The sequence below is a fragment of the Hyperolius riggenbachi genome, chromosome 4 (assembly GCF_040937935.1).
Source record: "Hyperolius riggenbachi isolate aHypRig1 chromosome 4, aHypRig1.pri, whole genome shotgun sequence".
Lineage (NCBI taxonomy): Eukaryota > Metazoa > Chordata > Amphibia > Anura > Hyperoliidae > Hyperolius > Hyperolius riggenbachi.
The window spans coordinates 396,490,570-396,513,516 of NC_090649.1; the positions used below are offsets into that span (position 1 = coordinate 396,490,570).

The 22,947-nt window shown below is 44.3% G+C and overlaps 2 protein-coding genes across 4 annotated transcripts in view; both read right to left on the reverse strand.

Moving 5' to 3' along the window:
- The window catches only part of ABHD12 (abhydrolase domain containing 12, lysophospholipase), a 1,393,598-nt gene that overhangs the window by 402,732 nt on the left and 967,919 nt on the right, over positions 1 to 22,947 (reverse strand). The gene's annotated exons all lie outside the window — the stretch shown is intronic.
- ACSS1 (acyl-CoA synthetase short chain family member 1) overlaps positions 1 to 22,947 on the reverse strand; it is a 165,033-nt gene that overhangs the window by 74,021 nt on the left and 68,065 nt on the right. For both annotated transcript variants that reach the window (XM_068232237.1, XM_068232238.1), the window contains exons 3-6: positions 22,663 to 22,862; positions 9,334 to 9,509; positions 4,899 to 5,051; positions 2,802 to 2,949 (exon numbers count right to left, since the gene is read on the reverse strand). In XM_068232237.1, the coding sequence (XP_068088338.1) occupies positions 2,802 to 2,949; positions 4,899 to 5,051; positions 9,334 to 9,509; positions 22,663 to 22,862 (677 nt within the window). The remainder of the gene's footprint in view (positions 1 to 2,801; positions 2,950 to 4,898; positions 5,052 to 9,333; positions 9,510 to 22,662; positions 22,863 to 22,947) is intronic.

The following is a 22,947-nucleotide window of genomic DNA, read 5'->3' on the forward strand; positions in this document are numbered from 1 at the left end:
ATTTACAAAACATATTGTAAATTCTGTTAAGTTAGTTAGTGGCTTTTAAAGAATTTTACAAGCAACCTGTTCACGTGAACCTTTTAAAAATATGAACTGCGTAGTATTCTTCTCCAGGTGACAGTAAACAGCCAAAGGAGATGTCAGCTGAGAACATTACAAACAATAAAGGCTATTTAAAGCCACCTTGAAGCAAATAAAAACAAAAAAAATGCCTCAGCAGTTAGAAGCCTCTGCAATGTCCAGAGGCTTTGCATACGTTCTTACAACCTACCGTTCCAGTGCTGGGTCCCTCTCTACCTATTTAGGTTTCTTCAGTGTGTGAGTGCAGCCATGGATGAGCAGGCCCACACTGGGCATGTGCAAATAAGGTTCGCACATGCCCAGTAGAATGCAGGCGCTTGTGCCTGGCTTTTTCCTTAATGTGTCAGCACTTTTGCTCTACTGAGCATGTGCTAACCGTACTCACACATGCCTAGTATGGACTAGTGATGGTCAAGTAGATGCAAATAACTTCGAGTTGATGCAAATTTTATGCAAATGTATGCAGCTTGAAAATGAACCAATCAAATTTTACCTCAGTAGGATTTGATTGGTTAATTTTCAAGCTGCATAAAAATTTGCATACATTTGCATCATTTCGAAGTTATTTGCATCAACTTGACCATCACTAGTATGGACTCGCTCACCACAGCCGAGCTTGCACACTGAAGAAACCCAACACTGGATTGGTGGAGTGTAAAACAATATGCAAAGCTTCTGGACTTTCTAGAGGCTTCCCACTACTGAGATTAATATCCTTTTTTATTCACTTCAGGATTACTTAAATCCATTTAAGAATTTATTAAAACCATTAAATGGATTATACAGCTGGACTATACACCTGATACAGTTGCTGCAAGAGCCTCCAGTAATCCCCACACAGCAGAATTCACACTGGGAATGTAATGAATTGCAGGATAAAGTCAAAGCAGAAATGATGAAAAGGAGGCGCACTGGACTATGATTTCTTGGTTTTCAGAGCAAATAGCAAAAATAGCACTCTACAGCTCCGATCCAATTCACTTTTTCTCCAAGTTTTATCCTGGATGAAACGTTCACATTTTATCAATAAAATTGCCTTTTAAGCCACCAGCAAGCAAAAAACACTGCTGAAATAGTGCTGAAAAGTTATTTTAAACAAAAAAAAGAAAAATTATCTCCTAGAATAAAAAGTGAATAGGATTGGGACTGCAAGTCCTACATCTAATGTGCAAAGTATATATAGCATATACATATCAGTCCTTTCCACCATAGAAATGGTATCAAAATAAGCATTTTATTAATTCCTGAAAGTGTACCTGAACCCAGGAACACCTTTGCAAATAAAAGCTATGGGAAAGTTCCCCTCACAAAGCTGATTCCACAAGCACTGTATGGTTGCTTACATCATGCCATTTTAGGGTCTCAAAAGACATCCGAGGTGAAAATAAACTAATGAAAAAACAATTGTAGCTATCTTCAGTCTCCTAAAAATGACTTTTTTTTGATATCCAAAAGTTTTATTTTATATTTAAATCTAGTTTTTAAGTTTTTACTGTTTCATTGTCTCTGTTCAATGACACCTTCATTGAAGTATGCTAGAGCTCAAATCTATGAATTATTGACCCTTTTTATCTCTTTCCTGTTCTCAGAAGCCATTTACTGACAGGAAAGTGTTGTGTGGCTGTAATTACTTATCAGTGAGGATTATGCTATAGTCTGACCCAGTCCGACCCGATCCCACCTGGGCAGAAACTGTCATTTACATGCCTGATGTTTTAACAGGCTATTTATTTGTGTGCTTGGTACTGTAGATAACCATGTCTATCTCATCATGTCACATGTCACCTCGGTTGTCCTTTAAGGTGCCCATACATCAGATGATGTATGGGCAGATTGACCAAGGGACAGATCTCTCTCTCATCGAATCTAATCGGAGAGAGGTCTGTTAGGCGTCATAAACCGCAGGCCCGATTCTCGATCAATTTCAGAATGAAATCTCATGATGTCGCCTCGCCCCCCCCCCCCCAGCTGCTGTCACCCCTAATGTAAATGTACCCCTACTGGTGCCATGTGCAAGTATACTCTACATGCCGACATCCGCCACTGTCTCTGCGCTCTTTACGGATTTGCGTCCCAAGTGGTTACCAGCGATTTGCATTATAGCAAGTGGACTGTATGTGGAAAGAGTGGGGAGACAGTGGCGGATGGCAGCAGGTAGAGTCTAACTGCACGGGGGGAGGGTCACATTTTACAGTAGGGGGAAGAGCGGCCAGGGATTTCTGTTGCATTCATCTTTTGGGAGTATCGCACGCAGTTACCTTTGCGCACCTAATTAATCATGTCGGCCCGACAACTAGCAGAATGACCTTTGATTCATGCAGTCAATTAGGCCCAAAATTGGTTCTATTGATGATCAGGCATGCTTTTGGCGGCACCGATTTCCATCCGATTCAATAATAATTATCGAATCGGATGGTTGATCGGCTGCCAAATTGGTAGATGTATGGGCCCCCTTTAGTGTATAGAAAAAGTAATCAGCACAGATATTATTTTACCTTTCTATGCCCTTCTAGTGTAAACAAACTCTTCTCTGGGGATGTCAGAAGCACATTACTGTAATTTTGGGCTAAGTTCATACTATATGCATTGCATAACTACCCCCACTACAATGCAGACATAACACAACACATATTCACTTCTAACTAATGCATAACTTGATTAATTAATATTTTTTTGCTTTACTGAATGATCCCAATATAAAATAATGAAATAGTCACCTGGATCTGGGTATGTTGGAGTGCTCTCAAACAGTACAGTGGTAGCTCCATTGCAGAGTGGTCCATACACAACATAGCTGTGCCCAGTTATCCAGCCAATGTCAGCGACACACCCATACACATCCCCTTGTTTGTAGTCAAATATATACTGGCAAGAAAAAAAATCAATCAGTGACATAGTGAAGCACCAAACCATGACAGACATGTATGCCTATTGCATCACATAAATAATAAACCTAAAGGGCCCATATGCAATTCACTTTGTCACTTGAGTTTTCTCCTAGGAGATAATTTTTCATCTTCAATTTAAAATAACTTTCCAGCACTTTTGAACTAAAAAAGTACCAAAAAGTAGGTGAGAGAGTACTATTAAAATTATTTTAAGTATTTTCTTGCTTGCTGGTGGCTAAAATGCATTTTATTGACAAGTTTAAAATTATCACCTAGGAGAAAACTCAGGTGAAAAACTGAATTGCATATGGGCCAAGATGTCTTGTTTCATGTATACCAAAGTAATTATGCTCCCATAATATACCAGACATTTAATCTCTCTTGTCTGTCATACGTAATTTAGCTTTAAAAATATGCTGCTATCTTAAAACAGAAGGTATTTGCAGATTGTTTCCATATGTCTAAAAAGCAACACCCATAGTGCACCAGTTCAGGACAGTGGGTGGAGTCATGCAAATTATTTTACACAACTCCACAGACTGTTTTGAAGTGATGCCTTATGAGTGACACATTTTGGATACATGTAAGAATTAGTCTGCTAATACCTTCTATTTAAGAAAGTAACCACATAATCTAATGTGCAACTTTTCAGCGGTTAGCATTTAAAGTAACCTAAAGGAAAAAAAAATGCCCATTTACTAATCGTCATAGTAAATAATCAGATGACCTTTTTACACTGGACTACTGCAATGCCCTCTATGCAGGCCTCCCAAACAAGGACCTGTACCACCTGCAATTAGTACTGAATGCTGCAGCCAGATTGCTAACAAGCCTTGTCATTGTCACATTACACTGATTCTTCGCTCACTGCACTGGATAACACTCTTCAAGATTGGACTGTTCATATTCATATTCAAATTCCTACACAATTTGGGCCCTGGATACATGAAGGACTTGTTGAAACTGCACCACACCTCTCACAACCTCAGATCAGCAGTATCCATAAGCTTGAGTCCACCCCTAGAGTCCAACTCAAAACCTTTGGAGCCAGAGCTTTCTGTCATGCCACCCCTACCCTTTGAAATTTCCACACCCATTAAAGGCAACCCCATCCTTGGAGTTATTCAAATCTAGACTGAAAAGCCACCTGTTTAGCCTGGCATTTGCGGAATTCTTTGTTTGTACCAAGATCTACCAATCAACCAAATACTGGTCTGAGCCATGCTTATGCGCTTTGAGTCCTACAGGAGAAAAGCTCTTAACAAATGTAGTTTGTTGCTGCTGCTATAAATCTGATATTATAAAAGTGTCAATCCAGATTAGGAAAAAAGTGAAGGGCAAAGAAAGGGACATTTGTTATCAGACTGCCTATTCTTTAGGCCCTGCTGGTTTCACTCTAAAATCCAATCATGCATTGTATCCCATCAGTTGTTCAGTTTATATTGCTGTAAAAAATGCTACCATCAGGATATCTGAAGTTCCTTGAATACATTTTCTGATGTTTGTGGTTAGGTAGGCTCTGCCCCCATACAGTGGTAAAGGAGGACGTTCCAGTATAAATATAGGCAGGCTTTAAAAATGTAGAAGTGATACTTTCCATGTTGTGTATACAACTGACAGGATGAAAGAGCTTGTTTACAATACATACACGGAGATGCTGACATGAATGTTCATGCACAGGGCTTGTATACACAGAGATGATGACATGAATGTTCATGAACGAAACATATAGAGGGCGGTCCACTAAAAGGACAAGTACAGTGTGGAGCAGAAAAGTTATTCTGTGATCACACATTCAAGCAGGAATGCAGGAATTCAGGAAAACAGGAACCCCTTATCATGTGACTGCATACTTGAAGCGTCTGCAGTGTGTAATGTAACTGCTGGTTTCAGCACATTGGTAAGTCACCCCTGCAGTGTTCATACCTTGTGTGTCAGGGAAGTATAGAGGAGGTAGCCAGCCTGTGTGTGCACAATGCCCTTGGGCTTCCCAGTACTGCCAGAGGTGTACAACAAAAAAAGCATGTCTTCACTTTTCATGGGTTCTGGAACACATCTTGTCTCTGCTTTGGCCATCTCCTGCAAGAAACAGCATAATAATGTGTATACAAGTTTTCAATCATAAGGTCTTATGCATTGCACATAAACTGTTTCTGCATTATGTTTCCATTACCCGGCTGGCACTATTTGCAGACTTCCTCTGCCAATGTCAGATGCTGCTTGGTAACACAGAACATAAGTATGTGAGCCTTCCAAATTCCTCTCTCATCCAATCATCACCCACATTAGGTAGTCAGGGAAGAAATGGAAGGGTGCACTATCAAGTCTTTCACTATGAAAACACAACACATTGCCTGACCCTGCCCACCTCCTCTCTATGGATCTGGGAGATTCACTTTTTTTGGCTAGCACTGCAGCCAAACAGCTCCATAGATCATTATCATCATCTAGCTCCTTCTCATTGTGCAATGAAACAATTACCTTTCCCACACCCTCTTCAGTGTCTTTTTAAAAGGGTACCAAAGAAATAGCAGTTAAAAACTAACTGCAGGGCAGGTAGGTATTAGAAGTATAAATCTGGCAAGAAAAAGATATACTGCATTCTGATTATCTGCCCTATCTAACTTATGGCAGCACAATTTAGACTCAGAAACGTATGAAAGGCCTGTCCAGTCTGAGAGTGGTATGGACACCTATCTTTGAATAAGGTTAAACTTTAAGCTCATCGCTGTATTTAGAGAGGTGTTAGGGAACCTGAAAATGTCTGACCTTAAAGAAAATTTGTCATAAAACAAAATTGTGGGTGTTGGGGCCACAAGACCTGTAGGCATAGCTCGGTGCTTCATCTATATGTACACAATATAGTTACATATAAAGCTGAGTTTAAACCGAGGCCCCCATCCTGAACCTGAGAATACAAGTAAAAATAGCAGGCAACACTATAATCCAAGGGTGCCTTCAGATTTGATGTCCCTTCAACCATTCCTGACCACTGTCCTGGTCAACCCCCTCACTGTCTCGGTTACCTTGGTTTTAACCTGGTCAGCCTTTACCAACGTTCTGGTCCCCCCTTAACACCACATACATAGCGCATGTGCCAAACATATCCTTTCCTTGCTTCAGTTTTCACTCCAGTCACTGCATACACTGATGTTCAGCATAGTTGTGTTCATGACATCACACACACAACCAGAACAAGACTGAACGTCACAGGACATGATGGATGGAGAGGCAGCTATACTGATCACCTCTGGCACGGTTTATTCTGCACAGGACATGGGACTATGGACTAGGGAGACCAGATACCAAACATAATCTGAGTAATAATTTTAAAAGATTGAACTCATGATCTTCTCACCCATTCATCGTGCCCCTTCCCTGACATCTCTTTTCTATCAATGTCCCTCAAACCCGCTGCCTGGGTGCCACCCTTGACTCAGCACTCTCCTTCACCCTTCCATCCAGAAAGTCTCCAGGTCCTGTCACTTAGTAGGTACCATGTAACAAAGTAAAACATTTTCCAAATACGCGCCTACCTAACCCCCAACACTACCTAACTCCATGCACTAGTCATCTCCCATCTGGACCACTGCTATGTCATTCTTTCTGGTCCTACTTAGACCAGACTCTGACCCCTGCACTCCGTTATGAACTATGCTGACAACAAAGTGTCAGTGCCGAACATCCTGCTTTACTGAAACAGAAAATACCATTTTCTCATTTTCACCCTGTTCATTTGGCAGCAGGTGGCTTCAAGCTAACTAGGGATTTTATCACAAAACGACTTGATTTGTTAAGTATTTCAGGCATTTATATTTTCATTTCAAGACTGGGGAAAAATTAAGGGTTATGTGCTAGAGGTGTGTGTAGTGCTTTGATCTGCAGGAGAACAGAAGTTGCATTAAATTATGTTGGGTTAGGGAGCTTGCTAGGACACAAAGAAAGAATACTATATTGTGTAGAGGGGATTGCTAGGACATAAAAAATTAAAGTACAGAATGGTCAAAGGGGAAAGACTGTCAGAAATGACTGATATTAACGCTACACTGCTGTTTGACAACAGCGGTGATAAGTAAGACTTCAACTTCACAGTGATCAGTTGTGTTGCAGAATAATCCTGCATGTCAACTCACTGCCCATACAATTCTATGGGCCTGTTCACAGTAACGGATTGCGTTATTTTAACTCGCTGCATGCAGGATTTGTATTAAAGTCTATGGCCAGTCTCCGTTGGCGTTCCCAGTCATTATAAGGTGGGAGTTAAAGGGAAGGTCCAAGCAAAAAAAAAAAAAATGAGTTTCACTTACCTGGGGCTTCTACCAGCCCCATTTAGCCATCCTGTGCCCTCGTAGTCACTCACTGCTGCTCCAGTCCCCCGCTGGCAGCTTTCTGACCTCAGAGGTCAGGCCACATTGCATACATTTTTACGCATTCCAGCTAGTGCAGGAACAAAAATGTACGCGTTGCACCACTAACGCACCACTAACGCGTAAAAATGTATGTGTTAATGTTTCTGCACTAGCGGGAATGTGTAAAAATGTACGCAATTCGGCCCTGACCTCCGAGGTCAGAAAGCTGCCAGCGGGGGACTGGAGCAGCAGTGAGTGACTACGAGGGCACAGGATGGCTACATGGGGCTGGTAGAAGCCCCAGGTAAGTGAAACTCATTTTTTTTTTTCTGCTTGGACCTTCCCTTTAAGCAATTGACCACTGTGAACTTAGCCTTAAAGCAGAGCTGAACTAAGAAATTCCTTACTGCTCTCAAAGATAAGCAACAGCATAATTACCTTTAAAGGAATACTGTAGGGGGGTCAGGGAAAAATGAGTTGAACTTACCTGGGGCTTCTAATGCCACTCAGCCACTCACCGATGCTCTGGCCCCGCCTTCGGTGCACTTCTGGAATTTCAGACTTTAAAGTCTGAAAACCGGTGCGCCTGTGTTGCCGTGTCCTCGCTCCCGCTGATGTCACCAGGAGTGTACTTGCACAGGCCCAGTATGGTCTGTGCCTGCGCAGTACACTCCTGGTGACGTTAGCGGGAGCGAGGACACGGCAACGCAGGCGCAGTGGTTTTCAGACTTTAAAGTCTGAAATTCCAAAAGTGAACCGGAGTTGGGGCCAGAGCATCGGTGAGTGGCTGCGCGGACACAGGATGTCTGCGGGGGACCACTAGAAGCCCCGGGTTAGTTCAACTCATTTTCCCCTGACCCCCCTACAGTATTGCTTTAAAGAAGAACAGTTCTTTGTTGTGTGCCTACTTTCTGCTTTCATGGAAGCAGACATAGGGTTGACATCCTTTGTTTACCAATTAGCTGCTCTGCCATGGCAGTTGGCAGAGGAGATTACCAAGCTGACACAGCTGAGAGATAAAATTACAGTGGTGATTAGTCACAGATGAGGGGGAATCAAGACAGACCAAACTCTGTAAATGCATACAGGGTACATTTCTATATGTGTTGTCTTTTGTCCTGGGCAAGAGTTCAGGTCCACTTTAATCCACGACCCAATTTTTCTGAACGATTTTGCGCAAAGAACATATTTTTCCAGAATATCACGCAACACCGTTTAACGAAAAAATAGTTTAACAATGTTTCAGGATGCACGCCACCCGCTGTGTTGTTCGTTTTTGAGCAACAGCCATGTTGGATTAAATCGCAGAAGATCGATCCGATCCTCATTGACTTTTGCTGCAATCGTGTATATGATCGTTTAAACAATTGCTTGTTTACAAGAGCGCAATCTACGCTTGCAGATTCGGCCAGATGGATCAGGGATCTCCACCAATGAACGATCGTTCCATAATCCATATGGCCGTGATCTTAATGGTACTGAGTTGTCAAAGCTAATTGTACACATGCCTTCCTCTCTCTCCTACCCCACCACTCACACTATATATGTCCTCCTACACCGAACCCCCCAGTGACTTACTCACTCTACAGTCTGCTATTCCTAACCCTGAGCTGTGACTACGGCAGGTGGCAAGGTTCTCGGTAACAGAGGCAGTCATCGGCATCAACCAGTGACCCCCTAATTTTCTAAATAATTTTTTTCCCCATGAGTTCAGGTTTTTTGTAGTTAACTTTCCAAACATAACGCTGTCCTGTGACATGATGAGCCGCTGCACCTTACAAATAATTGTACAATTTCACTGATAAAAAACAGTGTCCAATTAGTATATGAATTACATTTCCCTGACTGATGTAATACCGAAGATGATCTTTCCATGTGCAGATTCCTTCCAGCCCAGGAGCATTAGTAACCAAACACCGTAACAGTTAAATTAACACATGGCCCATATTCCTGTGCTGCAATACACACAGACCCGGTATCTCTTAGCACAAGTACAGGCTGAAATGACGTACTTCTTCAAGAGGTATGTCAAGATTACCCATGGGCACTTTATTCTCGGTCCTCTGTGCAACAAAGACATGTTTAATGGAAGGGCAGCTCTTGACAGCTTCATCCACAGTCTTCTTGAGTTCTATCACTCTTCCACCTCTCACGCCTTGGTTGGAAGTGATGACGGCTTTGCAGCTTGCTATTAAGACAGTTTGGAAATATGTCAGAAATAAGCTTGACATGGAAAGGGGATATGCAAGAAGAAAGTGACACAGCTGTCTCAGCAAGAGTGCACAATTTTGCAAAGTATATTATAAAAGTTTATGATGGTAGGTCCCTGCTTCATATGACTTTTTTTCTTGAATCCCAGTTTTATTTTGTATTTCAAAGCTAAAAAGTCAGTTTTATGTTTTTTATTGTCTCAGTTGAAATAAGCTCGACATGGAAAGTGGATATGCAAGAAGAAAGTAAAACAGCTGTCTTAGCAACAGTGCACAATTTTGCGAAGTATATTATAAAAGGTTTATGATGTAGGACCCTGCTCCATATGACTTTTTCTAGAATCCCACAGTTTTATTTTGTGTTTCAAAGCTAAAAAAAAAGTCAGTTTTATGTTTTCTATTGTCTCAGCTGAATGACACAGTCTTTTAGTGTTCCTGAGCTACAATCTATAAACTATTGACCTTTTTATTGGTTCCTCACACTCAAAAGTTGTTTTCTACCAGGCAATAGAGTTATGGCTTGTAATTAGACAAAAAGAGTTGTGTGCATACCTGAATTCTTAAAGTAAACCTGAGATGGGGAACAAGTTTGATTTTACTTACAGGTCCTTCGGATTCCTCCCGATCCGCTCCATTGTGCCCCTCTGAAAGATTCAAGCCCATGTCAGCTGCGCGCCTTCTCGATTATGTTCGCATGGCCGGGAGCATCCTGCGCATGCTCAGCGAGCACAATCGAGAAGTCGGGGGTCGCGCATGCACATTAGCCCACAAGCTTTTGGAGGTGATCAGCGGCACAACAAAGCTGACTGGGAGGAAACAGAGGTACCTGGAAGGCTATGGGGTTAGAAGAAGCCCTGGGGAAGTAAAAAAAACTTGTTCCCCCATCTAAAGTTTACTTTGACACTTAAAGTGAGTAAAAAAAGGAACACAGCATAATTCTATTCAGTAATGGCACTGTACATACACTTGTTCATCTCATCATGTCACATGTCGATTCAGGTACCCTTTTAGGGAGACCCGGAGTCTGATCAATGCCTCTTTGGTTCACAAACGCCTGACCCAGTTCCTCAATGCCAACTCACTGCTAGACCCACTGCAATCTGGATTTCGGCCTGCCCACTCAACCGAAACTGCTCTCACCAAACCTTTCAGCAGCTTTTGACACAGTAGATCATCCCCTACTCCTCCAGTCCCTCCAGTCCATGGGCATTCACGATCTTGCCCTGTCCTGACTTTCATCCTACCTCTCCAACCGCTCCTTCACGACCGCCTTCAATGAGTCCTCATCCACACCCAACCACCTCTCGGTGGGAGTCCCCCAAGGTTCGGTCCTTGGCCCCCTACTGTTCACCCTATACACATCCTTCATTGGCAAGGTTATCTCCTCCATGGGTTTTAACTATCATCTGTATGCAGATGACACCCAGATCTACCTCCACACCCCTGACATATCCACCACTACCATGGACAAGGTCTCCTCCTGTCTATCAGCCATCTCCTCCTGGATGTCCGCTAGGTTCCTGAAACTAAACCTAGACAAAACAGAATTTATGATCTTCCCACCCCGGACATCCATAAACCTCCCAGATGTGCATGTTACTGTTAACCACACTACCATTCACCCTATCTTTCAAGCCCGCTGTCTGGGTGTCACCCTGGACTCCGCACTCGCCTTCACTCCCCACATCCAAAACCTCACAAAGTCCTGCAACTTCCACCTTCGTAACATCTGTAAGATTCGCCCTTTCCTAACCTCTGCCACCACCAAACTCCTGATCCATGCCCTCATAATTTCCCGCCTTGACTACTGCAATGCCCTGCTGTCTGGTCTCCCTATGACCCGAACAGCCCCACTGCAGTCCATCATGAATGCGGCAGCCAGAATTATCCACTGCTCCCATCGCTCCACCATGGCGGATCCTCTCCTTGAATCCCTCCACTGGCTTCCTATCCAGTCCAGAATCAGATTCAAGATACTGTGTCTGACCTACAAATCTGTCCACAAAACCTGTCCAACCTACATTTCCGGTCTTACTCAGAGGTACACATCTAGCCGCTCACTCCGCTCTTCCAATGAACTTCGCCTAACCGCCCCCGCATCACCCAGTCCCATGCACGCCTCCAGGACTTCTCAAGAGCTGCTCCAACACTATGGAACTCCCTACCTCCACCCATTAGGGTAGCCCCCTCCTTCAACATCTTCAAGAAAGCCCTCAAAACTCACCTTTTCACTCTGGCCTACTACCCCTCACAAGTGCTCTAAACCCACAGCTGAACTCTGGTCTCCTACCTCTCGTGTCCCTACCTCTCCCTTTAGATTGTAAGCCTTTGGGCAGGGTCCTCCTCCTTTTGTGTCCAACCTGATCATGCACCTCCATTACTGTACACCCATGCTATGCATCTGAGTGAACCTAACTTGCCTAATCTCCATGCTCCCCTCCAGGGACTGACTAAGCTTTACCTTGTACTCATACTGTGCTGCGTGATCTGGTCTTTCTTGTATTCAGGTATTGTCATTTTGCTGTATGTCACCCCTAAATATTGTCTGTAACCTAAATTAATGTACAGCGCTGCGTAATATGTTGGCGCTTTATGAATACAATAAATAAATAAATAAATATTAACAGTGATCAGTCACAACATTAAATCCACTGATAGACAATGTGAATAACATTTGATTACTTTGTTACATGATACCTGATAAGAGGTAGGATCTCTAAGCTATGCAGTGGGTGTAATCCCATAGGATTACTTGTGTCACAGTGCTTTGCTGATCGCTGGCAATCAGCAAAGCGCTAAACACTGGCAATCAGCAAAGCTCTAAACACTGCCAGAAAGCACCCGTGTGTACAATCACTCATTAATGCACGAAGGAAGCGCTCATTGATAGATATTGGAAGCCCTCATTGGTGCACAATGGAAGCTTCCCATTGTTGCACATGAGAAGCACTCATTGATGCACATGGGAAGCGCTCATTGATGCACATGGGAAGCACTCATTGATGCACATGGTAAGTGTTCATTTGTATACATGATAAGTGCTCATTGGTGCACATGGGAAGCGTTCATTGACATACAAGTGAAGTGTTCATTGGTGCAAATGGGAAGCACTCATTGATGTACATCGGAAATGCTCATTGGTGCACATGGGAAGCGCTCTTTGGTGCACATGGGAAGGGCTTATTGAGGCACATGGGAAGCGCTCAATGATACACATGGGAAGTGCTCATTGGTGTACATGGGAAACGTTCATTGGTGCACATGGGAAACGCTCATTGATACACATGGGTAGTGCTCATTGGTGTACATGGGAAGTGCTTATTGATGCACATGGGAAGTGCTCATTGGTGCACATGGAAAATACTCACTGGTGCACATGGGACATGCTCATTGATGCACATGGGAAGTGTTTATTGATGCACATGGGAAGTGCTCATTGGTGCACATGGAAAATACTCACTGGTGCACATGGGACTTGCTCATTGATGCACATGGGAAGTGTTCATTGATGCACATGGGAAGTGCTCATTGATGCACAAGGGAAGCGCTCATTGATGCACATGGAAAACGATAATTGATGCACATGGGAAGTGATCATTGATGCACATGGGAAGCGATCATTGATGTACATGAAAAGTGTTCATTGGTGCTTATTGGAAGTGCTCATTGGTGCACATGTGAAGTGCTTATTGATGCACGTGGGAAGCGCTCATTGATGCTCATGGGAAGCACTCATTGATCCATGTGGGAAGTGCTCATTGATGCACATGGGAAGTGCTCATTGATGCACATGGGAAGCGCTTATTGATGCACATGGGAAACGATAATTGATGCACACGGGAAGTGATCATTGATGCACATGGAAAGCGATCATTGATGTACATGGAAAGTGTTCATTGGTGCTAATTGGAAGTGCTCATTGGTGCACATGTGAAGTGCTTATTGATGCACGTGGGAAGCGCTCATTGATGCTCATGGGAAGCACTCACTGATCCATGTGGGAAGAGCTCATTGGTGCACATGGGAAGTGCCCAATGAAACACATAGGAAGTGCTAATTCATGCATATGGGAAGTAAAGACTGTTCTAATCCCATAGAATAGCTTCTATAGCACAAATAACTAAAATACCTAATGCTGTCCATGAGGGTGCCCCAGGCAAAACAAGTATTATGCTTCCCCCCACCACCATTTTAGGAATAGGACTGTAGCCTATATTAATTTATTTATAGATTCAAATGTTATACACAGAATTTATGCAAAGCAAGTCTACAAAGTAAAAGTATACACAGATCATTACTAGTTCAGAGACACCTGACTAGCCCAAACTTACTGGCAGTTGTGTTTAAGATGCCCATAAAGCAATGTGCTAAGAATAGCTCTGTGGTGTCCCTCCTGTAGATATTACCCCAGGCACCTACCTGGGAAGCCTAAAAATGGCCCTGCTGTCCATAAGAGGGAGGAATCAGAACACAGTATTTCACAGCTTGTGTATGGGGCTGAATAGCCGTAGATCAGTCTAGAGTCTCCCTGTTGACCCTATCACCTGCTAACAGGCTCGTCAAGGGGCATGTAAACATCAGAACTGGATCACATGCAACAGAAGAAGGTGTGATCCAGTTCTGCTAAGCCCCACCCCCAACTGCTGCTTTAATCCTCCCACTGCCGTCCCCGATATCCTCCACATTTGCTTATTATATGTAAACATACCATTTATTTTAAACACTTTTCACTGAAACGCCAGTGAAATTCAAAGCGTTTACAATAAATGGTATATTTCTATATAATAAGCAAGTGAGGAGGATATCGGGGACGGCAGTGGGATGATATTATCCAGATGACACTGGCGGGGGCGGAGGCAGGCAGAGACGATGACAAATACTGTGCAGCAGAAAATCAGACATGCGCAGTAATTTGTCAACATCTGAGGACATGATGACCTACGCTCCAGCACGTGATGACGTTTCACTTTAGCGTGCTGAGCTGCATTCGGGCTGCACTATCTGTCATTACACCGGCCACCTCCTGCCCCGCCCTGCGTCCTGTCCCAACGGCTGTGTCTGTGCAGGACATGCGCAGTAGTGCAAAAGCACTGACACAGGGACAGGACGCAGGGACACTTGTATTTTATACATGGAAAGATTGCTTCAACAGGCCAGAGCTATTTTGTGAATCTACACAATATTATGCTGGTGGTTGCAATGTTTTTCTTGATCCTTGTATAGCTATGCATATGAATGTGCCATTCTAGGCATGGGCATCTGGCTGTCTATTTTATATAATGAACTAGAGTGTTTCACAATCTGGTAATAGGAAATATAGAAAAAGGCGAACCAAGAGCCCAATTTAGTGTAGTACGTCAAGGCAAATGTAAAGAGTATAGGGTAATAGTCACAAACCAGGGTTACCTCCAGGCAACCACTGTATAAGCAGGTGAGGAGATTGTCCTGTCCCCACCCAGGAATAAAAAGTCACTCTCTGTAGATGTGAAGAAAGAACGGGGTATCCCCCTCCACCAAGGGTGGATATTAAATGTATGGAGAAGACGGAACAGAGGCGCCAAAGGAATAAAATCAATAATTAAAATATTAAAATTGCGTAGGAGGCAGTGGTGGACTTACCTCCTGTAAGCAGACACATCAAACTATGTAATCAAGACAAGATACATTTATTGGTACACTCCAGGGGTTAATCGCAACGCGTTTCGTAGGCCTCAGCCCACTTCATCAGGCAGTAAAAGATAGGAGTACACGACAGCGACAGGTGTGACCCAGACATATCGCTGTCGTGTACTCCTATCTTTTACTGCCTGATGAAGTGGGCTGAGGCCTATGAAACGCTTTGCGATTAACCCCTGGAGTGTACCAATAAATATATCTTGTCTTGATTACACAGTTTGATGTGTCTGCTTACAGGAGGTAAGTCCACCACTGACTCTTAAGCAATTTTTAATATTTTAAATATTGATTTTATTCTTTTGGTGCCTCTGTTCCGTCTTCTCAATGGTAATAGGAAATGGCTGAAAACCCCATGAGCCCCAGAGGATCTTGTGATGTAATCATTTTACCCCTTTTCTACTTTTCTTTGTATGTGTATGCACTGACAATAGCATGAAAAGGTAGTGAATGGTTTCTGCAAATGACAGTGAACTGCTATAATGCAGAGCTTGTGTAGGAAGCCCTGAGTGACACCATAGCTGGAAAGTGTCTGTGGCATGGATTACATTAGTCTGATATGATAACACAACAAATTCATGAACCAAAATAGATCATGACTGAGCAGATGTGAGCTCTGTGAGGCACACATGAGGAGACATGCAAGTGTTACACTGTACTAAGAACTACATTTATAGACCCATTTACACTGCTGTGCAGCACTAGCCACCCTCATTCACCTCAAATTCCTTTCTGTGCTCATACACTTGAAAATGTTTGAATTCTCAGTCAGCCCCTGGAAACTGGTCTTAAAGGACCACCCCAACAAAAAAGCAAGGCGTTTAAAGAGACACTGAAGCGAAAAAAAAATTATGATATAATGATTTGTATGTGTAGTACAGCTAAGAAATAAAACATTAGGAGCTGAGACATAAGTCTAATATTGTTTCCAGTACAGAAATAGTTAAGAATCTCCAGCTGTTATCTATGCAAAAAAGCCATTGAGCTCCACGACTTTCAACGTCACAGAGATCTCTGTCTTCTGAAGCTTGTTATGTCAACTGTCAGTCACTGTATTTTATTTTTCTCTTCAGAGGACAAGTCAATAGTTCACTGGCCTGCTCTGTAAAATCATTAAGAATGCTGAGTAGTGTGTAAACTGCAAATATTAGAGAATGATGCAATGTTATGAAAAACAGTATATAACTGAAAATAAAAATATGAGAATATTTTCTTTGCTACTGTAACGATTGTGGAATTCTCTCCGTGATCAGCGCACAAGACGTGCGCTGACACTGCGGAAATCCTCCACAAGCGTGTAATTTGAGGGAACCCAGCAAAAGGTGCAATGCACCTGTAGAGGGAAATTCCTGTCGACAGGTGGAGCTGTGGAGTGCAGAGGAACAGCTCCTCTGCCCTGCCACACACGCCAGATAGGAATTGCACGAAGGGAAGAAACGCAGGGCAAGATAGCCCTGAAAGAGAGAGATCAAAGCGACAGAGGGTATGTGTGTCCACCAAACTAGTCGCCACCCTGCGACGATGAACACACAAACATAAAGACAAAGTGAGAAGGCAATCGCCAGAGATGGCGATTGCTAACAGCGACACAAGACCGAATAAGCACAGATGAGGAATGTATGTATGTCCACCAATCTAGCCGCCACCCTGCGACGGCGGACACACAACAAAGGAAACCAAGTGAGAACGCAATCGCAAGAGAAGCGATTGCGAAAGAGAATGAGCACAGGGACAGATTGTATGTGTGTGCACCAAACTAGTCGCCAACCCGCGACGGTGCATACACAACAGCAGATATGAAGTAGGAACGCAATCGCGAGAGATGCGATTGCCCGAGGTGACACAAGGCTACAGCAAGGCAGAGCACGAGAGTAGCAAAGGCACAGCAAATCATACAATGAGAAGATAAGGAAAACAACAAACGCTAGCTAAACGCGAACACCGCACTCATTCGCAACAGTGCACGCGTTTATGCGCGGTCTCCGCGTGATAAGCACAACAGAGACAAGCACGCCTAACTAACCACCGACAGACAAACATGAAACAGAGGACGCGAGCGCTTGCTTAACGGTTACCTCACCGAGCCTCCAGCAAGCGTTCGTAGCAGACAAGACAGATACACGAAAACAGGAATAAACGAGAGATAGGATCCACAGCACTAGCGCAAGAGGCTAGTGCGATCCAAGTAAGACAGATCAGAAGGGGCTACCAGTAACAACCGCTGTTCCGGTTAGCACCCAGACACACAGAACGATTTCCTGTCGACCACCGCTGGGACAGGACAATCGCAACAGACAAACAAAACAGATATGCAATCCTACTGCACTAGGGAAACTGCCCAGCGCAGTTCCAGGAATTACTTTAAGATAATCTTCAAACAAAGAGCAAGGCTGACACTTGGAGTGTTTCACAGGAACTAACCCTTATGACCAGCAAAGAACTCTGGGAAACATAGCTCTTTATATTGCCAGTCATCAAAGGAAGCAGGTAGGGGATTTGCATAACGAGTGTATGCAAACTCCTCAGCAGCAAGCTGCAATACTGACAAAAAGTCTCTCTTCCAGAGACCTGCAGAATGCAGACCTGAACAGTGGTCAAAAGGCTGCCTGCCTGCGCAGGCAGCCAAGTGGATCCTCACAGCTACTAATGTTCTAGTAATTATCCGTACTACACAACCAATTCATTATATCATCATTTTTCTTTGCTTCAGTGTCTCTTTAAATAAGACAGAACCAACAGGTTTTGGCTAGTCCATGTCCTCATGAGGAATTCTCAGAGGTTTTTAAAGGGAACCTATACTAAAATAATACTAGTTGCCTGATTCTCCTGCTGATCCTGTGTCTCTAATACTTTTAGTCACAGCCCCGCAACAAGCATGTAGTTAAGGTGCTCTGACTGGAGTCAGACTGCATTAACTGCATGCTTGTTTCAAGTGTGTAATTCAGACACTACTGCATCCAAAGAGATCAGCTGGGCTGCCAGGCAACTGGTATTGTCCATATCAACATCCATATCCCTCTCAGTTAAGGTTCACTTTAAAAGCATTTCCTGAACGGCACTGTAACTGCCAAAAATGTAAGATACCAGCCAGCTTCCCTACATGTTTGGACACTATTTTGGCAGTTAGACTTAGCCAGTGCTGTTCAGGACATGCTTTTGAAAACAAAAACCCTGAGAATCCCACACGAGGAGATGGACTAGTACAAAATCTGTCTGATTTTAACTGCTTACTTTTTCACTGGAGTGGTCCTTCAATAAAAAAAGTAACAAAATACTAGCAATCTTTTAATACAATTGAAACTATGGTGGGGTGTCCCTGTAGGAAAAGACACAGGAGACATGCATGGGGCAACCGACCACAGGAAGCAGGTGGAGACAATGAATCCGACTCCACTCGCGGTGGTCCTGACCAGGACCTGGAGGTAGTCGCTCTCTTAGGAAAAACAACAGGGACAGATGTCCACCGGGGTGTGGACCACCGGCAGTCTGTACCCACCCCTCGAACCGTAGCAGTACGAGGGTATACTATGCACAATTGGAGGAAAGAGGCGCCCTGACTTGATAAAAGTGTCTAAAACAGCTTAAAACGATAAAGGATATGAGGTAGCTTACCTCAATGACGAAATCTCTGTCATTTGTACAAAAGATTTTTTATTTTAGCACAGGCAACGCATTTCGCGGGTCTGTGCCCGATTCCTCAGGCCAATAGCAGTGCCAAAAGAATAAGTTCATATGACATAGGGAGCCTCACTATGTCATATGTACTTATTCTTTTGGCACTGTGAAACGCGTTGCCTGTGCTAAAATAAAAAATCTTTTGTATAAATTACAGAGATTTCGTCATTGAGGTAAGCTACCTCATATCCTTTATCGTTTTAAGCTGTTTTTAGACGCTTTTATCAAATTAGGGCGCCTCTTTCCTCCAATTGTGCTTTTAATACAATAATAATGAAGTGTTTCCATGAAGGATTTAATTTTTCCAGGTCATAGTACATAGTAAATAAACAACATAGCTTCAGGTGGACCTCTTTTTATGTCCTAGAAGACATTTCAGCACTCTTACTGAACAATTTCTTTGGTTTGAATAAGGGAAGGAGATACCTATTACATCAATAAGTTTCGGTAATCAGCTTACTCCAGCCAACAGTCTGATTACATGACATTCACTAAGCAGATATTAGCTGTTTCAGTTCCTGGGTGAAAGTGTGTGTTGTTTTTAAGAAGTGGTCAGACAAATCCCAGGAAACAGGTAGCCTAGGCTCCTTAAAAGTTACAGATTGCTTCGAATATTTCAGCTATTCTCTAACTGTCATGAATGCAGCTATCTCCTAAAAAACTCTTCTGGCTACTGAATTGAAGACATTGGCCTCAATTCACTAAGCTTATCTCCTGTCTTTAATAACTCTTCTAGAGTGGTCACCATGGTGATAAGGCATATATATGGCCTCAATTCACTAAACTTATCTCCTGTCTTTAATAACTCTTCTAGAGTTGTTACCATGGTGATAAGTCATGTAGTATTCAGGAAACATTTTACCTCAGGCAAACCTAAAGTTAACTCTTCTGTCTTTAAGTTAACTCTTTAATCCTTAAAATAACTCCAGAGTTAAAGACAGGCTGTTCATTAACTGCATGTGAAAATAACTACAGAGGAGGTAACTTAACTACAGAGGAGGTAACTTAACTACAGAAGAGGTAACCTAAGGAATGAAGAGATAAGATAACTCTCTTACTAGTGGAGGTAAGTTTCCTCTTGCCTTATTATCTCCAGCATGATCTTAGTGAATTGAGGCCATTGTTTTCTAAATTACACTTTACCCACCTTTGCGATAACCCCTGAGTCAGGCTTGAAGTAAAAGAAAAAAGTTGCTGGGAGTGGTAATTCCAGGGAGGTGAGTGTGTGCAGGGGCTGCTGCAGTTCTTGTTTGGTTCTGGGTAATCACAAGTGACTGGGAAGCAATTTCGCAGCGATCCTATACTTTGTATTGAAGTCTAATCACTCCAAGAATTCTGCAGGTACTGCAGTTGTTTATGAACAATCGCTTCTGTGGAATCACCTCCATTGACTTTTATTAGCCTAGCAGTTTTGAAATCGCCATGAATTCCAAAGCACAGCTGAAACTGCTCGTTGGTTCCAGCTTTTTACTCTTTGATCTTTATACTGTACTAGTTAAAAGGCCCACCCGCCAATAAACAAGTGCTAGGCCTTGGCCATGACCTCCTCCTCCACAACACGCCCACTGCTCGTTAATAAACGAGTGCTAGGCCTTGGCCATGACCTCCTCCTCCACAACACGTGCACTGCTCGTTAATAAACGGGTGCTAGGCCTTGGCCGTGACCTCCCCCTCCACAACACGTGGACTGCTGCTTTCCCCCTCGTGCACACAACCGCTTTTCCTCACCTACACGGCTCCCACAGGGGCACGACCCCGCGCCTGTCCCCTTTTTGCAGAGCATGCGTGCCAGGGACAACAAACGGACACAGGAGGATGCAGCGACAGGGAGTTTATTATATAGGATACTTGAGGTCCATACAGGGGCGTAGGGCCTGTGGTCGCAACGGTCGCCTCGGTGACCGGGCCCGGCTCCTGAAGAGGCGGGGGAGGGGCCCGGGGGGCCCATGTCCGTTTGGACTCGGAGATGGGATCCCTGCGTGCGTTATTGGGAGGGGGGAGCTGCAGCCGTGGGGAGGGCAGTCCGACCTCTCCCCGGGCCCCCCCCTCCCCCTCAGATGCAGAGTGCGCAGCGCACGGAAGCGCTGTAGGCAGAACTCACCTGCCTGCGTTCCAAGCGCCGCTGGTCTCCTCCCGCTCTGCATAGATCTGCTGTTACACACTGCTTCCGGCTAAACAGGAAGCAGTGTGTAACAACATCTATACAGAGCGGGAGGAGACCAGCGGCGCAGGGACGGAGGTGAGTTCCGCCTACAGCGCTTCCGTGCCTATCCTAGGGGGCAGCTACCTACTCTAACCTATCCTGGGGGGCCAGCTACCTACCTAACCTATCCTGGGGGGCCAGCTACCTACCTAACCTATCCTGGGGGGCCAGCTACCTACCTAACCTATCCTGGGGGGCCAGCTACCTACCTAACCTATCCTGGGGGGCCAGCTACCTACCTAACCTATCCTGGGGGGCCAGCTACCTACCTAACCTATCCTGGGGGGCCAGCTACCTACCTAACCTATCCTGGGGGGCCAGCTACCTATCTAACTTATCCTGGGGGGCCAGCTACCTACCTAACCTATCCTGGGGGGCCAGCTACCTACCTAACCTATCCTGGGGGGCAGCTACCTACTCTAACCTATCCGGGGGGGCAGCTACCTACTCTAACCTATCCTGGGGGCCAGCTACCTACCTAACCTATCCTGGGGGGCCAGCTACCTACCTAACCTATCCTGGGGGGCCAGCTACCTACCTAACCCATCCTGGGGGGCCAGCTACCTACCTAATCTATCCTGGGGGGCAGCTACCTACCTAACCTATCCTGGGGGAAAGCTACCTAATCTATCCTGGGGGGCAGCTACCTAACCTATCCTGGGGGGCACCTACCTCATCTAACCTATACTGGGGGGCAGCTACCTAATCTAACCTATACTGGGGGGCACCTACCTATCTAACCTGGGGGCACTTAATTGTCTAACCTGTATTCGGGGCACCTAGCTAGCCTATACAGGTGGCAACTATACTGGCTACCTATATTGGAGGCACCTACCTAACTAACCTATATTGGGGGCACCTACCTATCTAACCTATGCTGGGGGCAACTATTCTGGCTACCTATATTAGAGGCACCCACCTAGCTAACCTGTACTGGCGGCGCCTGCCTATCTAACCTATACTGGGGGCAACTATACTGGCTACCTATGCTGGAGGCACCTACCTGGCTAACCTATACCGGGGGCAACTATACTGGCGTACCTATGCCTGGCTACCTATACTGGGGGGACCTATAGCTGGCTATAGGGATTCGGATATGTGTGCGTCGGGTGTTGCCGGGGGAGGGGGGCTGTTGTTGCCGTGGGGGGGGGGGGGGGGGCCCACATCCAGATTCCGCATCGGGGCCCTGAGGTCTGTAGCTACGCCACTGGGTCCATATTAAATGGCGTTTATGTTGGTGAAATCTTCACATATGGGCAGCTGCAGCTTCTTGCTTTTTCAGTGGATACTAGTTCCTGTGAGGAAAGGGGATAGTGCAGGGCTGTCTATGCTTGCAGAATGCACAACACTAAGAAAGCAGCAAACCTGTATCTGAAAATGTGTGTGCTGTTCATGTTTGTACAGTACTTTATTTTAATACTATTTCGCTGCATGATTTCTGAACACCACAAGACCTCTTTTGACTAGTGTGTAATTATTTATCTGCATTTTGCTCAGCTGACCAACAAACACAACAAGAAATGTCAATATCTGAGGGCTGTCTATGTATGCTAATATTATGCAAAATATGCAGCACTTACAATCATTTATTCTTCCAGCCAGAGATTCAGCACTGAAGCCAGCAAAGACGACAGTGTGGACTGCCCCAATTCTGGCACAGGCCAACATGGACGCCACCGCCAAAGGTGACACGGGCATGTAGATGGCCACTCTATCACCTCTCTGTATGCCATGCTTCTTTAGTGTGTTGGCAATTCGACAGGTAGTTTCAAGAAGTTCTCTGTAAAAAAAACAAATACTGATTACAATCTGAGGACATCTGACCTTGTAAACACAATGATCACTTGTGACATAAGTACATGAAG